At 37.2% G+C, this 10,040-nt stretch overlaps 1 protein-coding gene across 1 annotated transcript; it reads left to right on the top strand.

The window, feature by feature from the left end:
- Positions 1-438: 438 nt before the first annotated feature.
- Positions 439-4,830, top strand: LOC139136849 (neuropeptides capa receptor-like). Its single transcript, XM_070704683.1, has 2 exons — positions 439-1,909; positions 2,912-4,830. Exon 2 carries the CDS (start codon positions 2,929-2,931, stop codon positions 3,973-3,975), a length of 1,047 nt encoding a protein of 348 aa, XP_070560784.1. The 5' UTR covers positions 439-1,909; positions 2,912-2,928; the 3' UTR covers positions 3,976-4,830.
- Positions 4,831-10,040: the final 5,210 nt, after the last annotated feature.

A 10,040-nucleotide genomic window follows, 5' to 3' on the forward strand; every position in this document is an offset into this window, starting at 1 on the left:
GGCATCTGATGAAGGAGACTTCACGTCTTTGAAGGCTTATGCCAGTAACATTTAGTTGATCATAGCCTGCTACCAAACTTTGATTATTTTATATTTTAGATCAAGACGTCTTTTGTTCTCGGTTTGTTACTGATTTAGCTTTGCTGTTAAGGACGTAGACCTTATATCATAGGTGAATGTGTGGCATCATCCTCAAATGTTTACATCCCAAGCGTTTTCTTCAAAACGGCCAGTACGATTCATTTAATATTTGGAGTACAGGTTTCCGGGGATTTTCCTAATCATATATGTACAAGTTATGATGAAATACACAAAATTGTATTTTTGAGACATTAAAGACATTTCAGACATTTTTAAGACATAAGGATTATCAAAATGTGATATATTCAAGTAAGCCAAATTTTTAGCTTTTTCAAACAGATGTTTTCGTTACGTTTTTGCAAGTATGAACATATAACGTAATCCACAATAAGTAAAACCTGTTTTGTCACTACTTTGTTCATATTGTTTGAAAACGATCTACAGTGTTTATGGGGATTTTCTTTTGTTTATGTTTTGATAGGAAGGTGTTAATTAGCGTTGGTGTTTTCCTCTGACAAACTTTACAAAGTGGCCATATGGCCACTTTGTAAAGTTTGTCAGAGGAAAACACCAACGGTGTTTATGTGCCCAATTGACACTAAATAATTGTATTTTACTAAAGGAATTTTTGTGTATTTTTAAATAAAATAATTTTACTGAATATAAGTGGTCTGTTTTGTTATTTCCAGGCTTGAACACCCCATGAACGCGCAAAATTAAAGTGTTCAACAAGTGCATATCATGTGTTCTAACCTTTAACACACTTATCGTTGAACGGCGTCCATGCGTTCAAAAAGTGTTACAGCCCTTTGAACGCGTAAATGCGTTCAATTTTTTGAACGCATTTCATGTGCAACGTGTGTTCAGATATGGTACACATGGTGTTCAATATAATGTCTGATGAACACGAAGTGTTCAAATCTGCACACGTGTGTTAAAAAATTGAACATTGGTTGAACACGTAGTGTTAAATTTCTGAACGTCTAGACGCGTTCAAAAAGTGTTACAAAAAGGCGTTTAATTGGTGTTCTATCCTTTAACACTTAACTTTACAGTGAGGATGGCAGCTTTCATTACATTTGTGGCAAATTGAATTTTCGTTTGTCATATTAAAGCATAAACCCTTTTTAGGGTCAAGGATTAAAGCACGAAGAAATAGGAAAAAAACATTTTGTGTAATGTTCACAAAAAAATAACGTTTGCATTCAGTAAAGGGGTAATTTTTGACACTTATGCAGCTTTGTGCCGTCGTCATTTTGTACCCTGGGTGACTTTTATGCATGTTTTCTTGATATCATCAAAGGTCAAAAAGAGCGACTTTATCCCGTTAAAGGGTTTGTAGCTGTACATTTTGTGATTTTTTTGTTCACTATTGAATTTGTGATATCAACTGCAATCACTTGTTCTGACTTTCCAAAAGCATGTTGAAGTTGATATACACAGAATTCCACTCGCTATTGAACCTGATTAAGTGTAAACTGCAGCGATATTATTGACAAGTGAATGCTGGTCCTGACTAAAATCCAAATGTAAAAAAATAACAGTGCATTTTGTTGTATACACACTGTTGACAAGCTAAGATAGTGGGCAATGTAACATGCTTTGGGGAGTAGAACAAGAAGTTGTAATTGACATACTGAAAAAAGTGGAAAGATCATCAAACAGAAAGGGACCATTCCAGAGCATATGAAACATACTTGTTTACGCTCGCTCACTTTCTTTACATCGTAATGTGTATCCATCACAGAAATCGACGCTGGAAAAAAACAAAAAAATTCTTTCACTGAAGACGAGGAAAAGACGACATTCTGTTTTGTTTTTCCTGCAGGTAGGGCTTTATTTCCCTTTCATTTTGTGCGTATGCGCAGTCGATGGCCTGCATTGCCAATTGATGAATTGTTCGGTAACGGTTGCGACAGCGACTTTGTCGTCGATCGAGTGGGCTCACTCTATGTCTTGGCAAAGAGGCATATTTATTCCATTAAGATCTTTGGCCAAGAAAACTAAAAAGCTTGTTTTTCATCCTAGATATATTGCAAAAATGATGCGGTGACGCGGGTTTTTTGCTTCTCATTTTTGTATTCTTCAACCAACAAGAACGCACAAAAAAACATGAAAACAACATAGGAATGCACGCGGAGATAAATGCACAGCAGTGTTGCTTTAGTATTTTTGTATAGCACCAGTCCTGTGGTTTGACTTTTAGTGCAGCAATGCACAGTTATGACAGCTAAATATAACAGTGACATATGTGTACAGTTCTGAATGGAATGTTAGTGTCAGATATTTTGTTTACAGTTCTGTTTTATACAGCACAGTGTTATGCACCGTCGTCGCCTATTTTTGCGCTTTTTCTTTCCTTTTATTTCCTCATGAGCAGACAAACAGGTTGACGCGGCGGGTCGAAATTGACGCGTGCAAGGATGAGAAACAAACTTTTAATTTCTTTGGCCTTTGCTTTTATCTGTTTGTATTTCATGCAAGCCTCATACAATCCTTCTATGGTTATTTCATCTTGCTGTCAAAGTGGTAAAACCACCCTCAACTGCCGCCAGAAAACGTATTTGTGATACTAACTTTAACGGTAAAACACACCTTTAAAGATTATGATGTTCCTCCATTTTGATTTGCAATGCCGTTATATTTGTAAAGTTTATTTGAATTTAGAAACCTTTTCACCAATGATTTGTCCCTTTTTTCAGAGGTTTTACTGATGTGACTACCAAAACACCTATTAACACCAAGCCATCAAACAGAAACATTTGTTTCGCATCTGTGTTTTGGCAGTTATCGAAAGGTTCATTATTACAAGTTTTGAACATTTTCGTAGGTCACACAGTACGAACAATGGCGTCCAACGACAGCGACACAACGGGAATACCGAACTCTACCATTCTTGCGTCCGTCGAGCCTACCGGAAACGAACCATGGTTGCCGAAACTAACCGACCACGTCCTCTTCTCGGAGCAAGTCTGGGTCAAGTTCATCTACGGCTCTGTCGCCGTGACTGGTATCGTCGGAAACTCCGTTGTCATAGCTACGATTCTGAAAAACAGATTCCTTAAAATTAATACCTATTACTTCATACTTAGTTTGGCTTTAGCTGATGTGATGGCGTGCGTCACTTTAATACCGGTCAAGGTTTTCCCTATGTCGTACGTACCGTCTGGTTTTGGCGGCGAAATTTTGTGTCGTCTTGTGGTATCTGAGGTTCTTATGTGGTCGAGTGTCGCATCGTCAGGTTTCCATCTAGGGGCGATAGCTTTGGAGAAATACATCGCTATCGTTCATCCTTATAAATACATAAATGTCACAAGAAAGAGAACACTCATTTGCATATTCACGCTGTGGTCCCTCGCGATAGCTTCTGAAACGTATCTGGCCTTCATCTATGAGTATGATGACGCGCACTGTATCATCGGCCTGACGAATACGAAGAGGATGTACGTGAAAATTAGCGCCATCGCACAATTTTTCTTCTTTTTTCTGGCTCCAACCAGCCTCATGTTTTTCAGTTATGTTAAAATGTTTCGTGCCTTGAACGTCGAGGATCAAATTATTCGCTCGACGACCGGCCCCAGCTATGAAATGGAGCGGGAGAAGTTCATCGCTCGCAAGAATGTCGTCAAGATGTTGGCAACGGTCGTCGTCACGTTCTTTTGTTGCCACCTGGCCAATCAGGTGTACTGGTTCGGTTACAACGTTGGCTTGGCGGTTGACCTAGCCGGCGTCCCGTACAATATCACCGTCATGCTGTCTTTTGCAAATTCGTGCATGAATCCATTCATATATGCCATCAAATATCGCAAGTTTCGCGATGGAATGCGATACCTGTTCTGTAACTCCGTGTCCTCAGTTGCGCAGTCAGGAATTCCAAGTGTAGACATTATGTAGAGCTTCATTAACTTTTGATGCATTTTCCCGTTTTTGTAGAGTAAGTTTTCTCTTTCCGCTTCTGTTCAACTCATCAAGAACGGTATCTACCACTGTGATCTTCGATGTTCGTATTAAGGTAGTATGCGCCTCGAAAGTGAAAGATTTAAACCTTTTGCTCGAACTTTCCTCAATGAAATTTTCAACTATACCAAGTCAAGGATTAAAATCAGGGGTCACCGTGCAAAGTTTGCTACTAGAAAAGCATATTACCTAACATTTAACGATATTTGAAATTCAAAATGCCGCCATCCCTATGTTAACTAAATGGAGAAAAATAAAATTTTCGATATTCGAAAATCTAAGACGGTGAAAATTTTTCTTACTTTGAGAGCTTTAAAATGAGCCCCTACAAGTGGTAGACCAGAAGAGAATTGTCAAAGTTTGAGAGTTTGAATATGTGTCCACGAGACGCATTCTAATTGTCCGCAACACCAACATAACTTATCGCAAACAATGCCATTGTCTGAAAGGCGAATACTGTGTAATTCAACATAATAAAGCAGGTAGGGGTTTGCTGTTTTATGTAGAACAAAAATAATGACAGCATAATCAAAACTTACAACTATTCTCCCCCCGATGACGGCGAATCTCCGAGTCTGGAAACGGCCTCGTTTGCTTTGAAAGGTTTCCTGGCTCCCCTCTCCCCTCTTACACTTTCTCATTGGATATACCATGTATCTAAGCCCGTGTAAGGTTGCCTTTGATGTGTCACCTCTACTGAATGTCCCTGAGTTAAAACGATTCAAGGCACATGTGCCTGGGGAAAGTCCTGCCCATCGCCTAATTTTGTAATACTTGTGTATCTTTGGGTATAGTTGATCAATTCGGTGTTGAATACATGTACATAGTTTACATGTACCTTTAAGACAATCAGCAAACTATATACACAGGGAAATAGTGTTTTTTCCATCGATTGTATGATAGCTTCTTATTACTTCAAAATGCCAAAAAAGTTACAAATATCCGCTGTCACATCTTTATTTTCCTTCATCTGTATTTTGTTACAGTAACTGAGGCTTTTGTATTTTGAACTTCAGAACTTAAACGGAGTGTATCATAACGTTTTATTTTGTTGGCAAAATATTTCACAAATGTAATTGTCACCTCCGTTTTTTGATCTGACGTTATCTTCAAGGACAAGGTTTATCATTTAAGACACAGTTTTCACAACTGTTCCGTTTTAAGAGTGCTCTCTTTGCGGCTGTCTTGTTGCAAAATGTGACGCGTCTCGCGAGACGTACGCATCAGTCGGTTTCGTGTAGTATGAAATGAATCAATCTTCAAACGAAGTGAATATTTGTATAGTTTTAATTATGTTCTGACTTTGTTTAGATTCAACACTCTGCGCAGATGCGCCATTTGTTTCGTGTCACGGAAGAATACACTACTCCACGTGAGATCTCGAAGACTCACGCTGTGCGAAAAATGGTATGTTCCACACTTTCCTTTATATGTAATATGTATTTCATGGCTAGTACAACTTATGTATAGATAGTGTCATTAGCTTTTATGAAAAATCTTTCAATGTTAAATTAAACGATCTTGCACAAACCTAGTATACTGATGAATGGTAAAACATTGACGTTCTAGTTTGAAATGTACAAAACGTCGTTTTTAAAACGATGTATACTGATTACATGGTGTCTAAAGTTATATTTTCCTCTCATTTAAACACGATCAACACTAACAGTCTTCTTCCTCGAATCAGCAAGCTTGTGCGGTATGTGACCCTGGCAAATAATCCTTTCAGAGTAAAGATAGTTGTGTGAAGTACCTTGCAGTGTGTAATTGAGGCAGAAAACTATAGCTAATGACTTTCGCCAGAGAGTACAACAAGTTTGAGCAATCTTGGAGAGGTGTATTTGCCACATCACTGAAGATGATTAGGACATTTTTACAAATGACGATATTTTGGGGGATAATAGCACCAAGGATTAATCTCTCATGAAACACGATGTGGTCACCAACCGACTTGATGGCAGCGGATATTTTCCATTGGATATGACTTATCATCATGTAATTTGCATACTCAAATAATGTAAATGTGCATACTTTGCATAGACGAATGCATTTATTACGGATATTGAGAATAGCGTTGATCGCGATTTCAGGTTTGTTACTAAATGCAGCTGCACGGGCGCGACTTCGGACAACGCTGCCTGAAATTCGGATAAATTTTGTTGTTGTGTGCGCGGCTGTTGTTGTAGCTTGTCGTCAAAACCATAAATTCATACAAATCAGTTTGACTTTTTGTAGCCATTGTAACACTAGCATATGTGCATATGCATATTAATGAGAGAAAATGTAACGTCATTTGCGATCAGCGCTATTATATGAATGCATTGGTGTACAAATATTTCTGTTTACTTCATGGAAGAGGATTCGAAATTACAAAAAGATGTATCTAGTGTAAATAATCCTGGGTTAGGGATTATTTAATGCGTATGAGAACAGTACTGAAGGATACATCCTTTAATTTTCTGTCATTTCACCACTAGCTTTTTGTATGTACTTTTGCACCATGAGTAAGTTTAAAAGTCGTTATTTTTGTGATTTGAGTACCCTCAAAAAACAATAAATTGAAAGCGATATTCTTGACAATATCTGTGAATGATGCGTTTGGCCTGCTTTCTTTGATTATAACAGGAAATTGCCTTCCTGTAACGTATACATGACGTCATCGGTGGCACTTTACTTATTCGTTGGTTTGTGAGTCCGTCCGCCTGTCCGTCTGTCCATACTCAAGTCTATTCCGTCCAACTGCTATTCGGCTAATGGCTAAGTAACTCTGTCATTTCCAATGAGTAATTGTCTTTGTAAAATGATTCTGTCAAAAACACACAATCGATCTGTTATCATTCGCACTGAACTAGACAAATGTCGATTTATTTACACACCCAGCTAGCTATCTGCCAGTACATTAAGTGCCTCTGTACCTAACAGCTATACTTTTTCACCGAATGCAAAATATTTAAAAATGATCATTTTCAAACAAATAAAGATATTTTTATTATCATTAACCATATCTGCACTGACTGCATGCTAGCCGACCATGTTTCGTGAGAGAGAGAGAGAGAGAGAGAGAGAGAGAGAGAGAGAGAGAGAGAGAGAGAGAGAGAGAGAGAGAGAGAGAGAGAGAGAGAGAGCATGTTATCTTTTCAGTCCAGTTTGTTAATTTTTATATCACCCAGTCTCTCACCGACTCATCTTCATTGTCCATGCCGGTAGACTCACCGGCCACCTCTTTGGGGATCCCCTTTTACCTTCAATCTCCAAATGGAGTTCCGATTGCCGCCAGCCGGGTAATCTCCATTTTAAAAGCTTCCCCAAGCTCCCTTTAGAGAGCCCTCTGCTCTCGGTGCCATGATTTCATGTTCACATTTTTATAACCGCATCCCACACAGATCGATCTCTTGTTTGTCACTCCACACACATAGCATGGCTTTGTACACAAACCCCTACTGATCTTTAAGTTGTGCGTTTTGCAATACTCTCCCACACACATTCGATTGCAGAGCTCTGTCGAGCTCAATTTAATCCACTAACATGTGTTATTTGCTTTCTACATTGCTTGTATTGGTAAGTAATCGTCACAGGCGTCTAAAAGAAGCTCAAAATTGTCCTGTAGAGGAATATTTGTGTTCATATTGATGGGAGCTGTCTCAATCCGCACACAAAAAGAAGTATTTTTATTTGATAATCACGCAGGGCACAACCTGCCCACCGATTATGACCAGAAACTCTTTATCGAAAACGGACTCGCCTCTGCTTTAGATGCCCGTCCGTATTTCTAAAGTCGAGCCATGTTTCCGTGTTTCCAAATTCACACCCTCTACACGTCAGTCTCTTGTTTGACACCCTCTGAAAAAGGTGTTGGGATGCGTAAAAAGTCTAGAAATGCTGATATATGATATATGATATATGATACTACAAAAGTAGTAACTACTTTTGTTTATTTTAAATGGATATGAATTCAATCATCAAGAATAACACATACACACCAAAGCAAGTACATGTTGTGTCGAGAATATAAAGATCAAGCACTTCCTCATGCTTTAAGGAAGTACACAAAGAGACTCTGGAACAAAACGTATCAATAATGTATGATTAATCATCATAAACTAGGGGCATTATCTCTGACAGTATTATTTTAGCTAATGCAAGCATGAGAGCCATTCAATCTCCCTCCCATTTTTAATAAAATTGACCGAAATGCGTCAATAATTTGTTTTAATTTTTAGTTATTTTTATTCACCAAAACGACAATAATACAAGGCAAAACAATAACAAACTACAAACATTACAAAGGGAAAGAAAAGCCCAGTTTGGTTTCACGATGTCTTTTATTTGACTCCATTTGAATATTGCTCACATCAACCATTGTTTTACTTTCAATTACATATCTCTGCTTCACAACTGATAGGAACACCTCCAATGTTGTTGTTTTATTTTGTTTACAATGTATATAAAAAGAACTACACATGTTAGATGATGTACTTTGCCATCACAGAGTTCAGATGTTTAAGTCCTAAATACGTTTCAAGTGTACTTAAATTAAAATTCAAATCATTTAATAAAAGATCATTTAACACGGTTGGGCCTAATTTGGGAGAATTGGATCTTCATATTGTTCAAATTTCTCAAAAGTGTTAGATGCTACATAACTGAAAGATGCTATTTTACAAATTGCCCATAAACGAGTGTATTGCAAAAAAAAGTAAAGAAAAGCAGATTAGTTTACATTTGCACCAACATTACTTCACTATCCGATTATCCCAAATGAACTTGATGCTTTTAATATTTACAATAACACGATTGGAACTAATTTGGGATAATTGGCCATGGATTTTAATGTTTTTCATATTGCTCAAAAGCGTTCGGTGCCGTATAGCTGATCGTTTCAATAGTACAAATTACTCATAAAAACAAGTGTATTACTCAGAAAGAAAAGCAGATGAGATTACATTTGTAGATTAAATCGACATTACTTCTCCATCTGATTATCCAAAATTAGTTCCAATCTTGTTAATTCACAAACGGGTTGTCTTTTGTTTGAATTGAATCATGACAAAAGTTACATATATTATTCTCTACCTTTATATCATAAACAAAACATCGTTAGTAAAAACAATTCTTCAGCAGCTTTTGTTGAAAACACTTCACCGATGACTCTATTTTCACTTGTTTTGTGATATATCAGTGTTTAACCCAGTCATCGTCACTTAGATTGAAATTGTAGGAAAACATTTTTCCTCGGCATCCCTTTCTTTAAACAGTTTATTTTAAAAATTATCTTGAAATACTGTTTAGCACTAACCTTTGTACAATTATGACATATGTTTCCTGGAGTTAGTATGGTTTTAACGGCCCATTTAGTGTTCTTTTTTCCGAAAAGGCCTCACGCCTTCCTAAACTTGATAGGTGTTGCTTTTACTAAACTCCAGAGCTTCAAACTCATATTCTCTGTAAAATCTGTTAGACGTAAATTATCTACATGTACTACAAGAATAGGCACATTTCCTTATGTAAAAAGATCCTTAATGCACACAAAACCTTTGGAGTATAAATCTGAAAAAAGGCTGGTTCTCCACCTATACAGATATGCCTAGTATTCCAAATTATTTTACAGCTCTCATTCATAGTTTGTTGATCCTTTTTTGTTTCACATCGGCCCAAATTCAGAAAATGTCTAGTATGTAAAAACTAGGCATATTCTATGGAACACACTGCATATTGTAGTTACAACAAAACAGATGTTTACCTGCTTTCTCCTGCAAATAATATACTGAAATCAGTTTCCATTGACCATTTGAAACAAAAAAGCGTTTGATCCAAGTTAGTTTATTTGCCTTAGCCCAGGAGGGTAACTGAGTTAGAGTATTGTACTGTAAAGAAAATCCTTTAAAACACTTTGACGTTTAGAGAGAAAAATCTCTGAAGATGTATTAGGGAGACTAGATAAAGAAACTTAGAACTAACAAGAGTTTTCAAGATTGTTACTTTTCAAATAAGAGTAAGTTTTC

The sequence above is a fragment of the Ptychodera flava genome, chromosome 7, assembly GCF_041260155.1.
Source record: "Ptychodera flava strain L36383 chromosome 7, AS_Pfla_20210202, whole genome shotgun sequence".
Classification (NCBI taxonomy): Eukaryota; Metazoa; Hemichordata; class Enteropneusta; family Ptychoderidae; genus Ptychodera; species Ptychodera flava.

Excerpts from the sequence above, each read along its gene's own strand:
- LOC139136849 (XM_070704683.1), top strand. The coding sequence starts at position 2,929 with ATGGCGTCCAACGACAGCGACACAACGGGAATACCGAACTCTACCATT.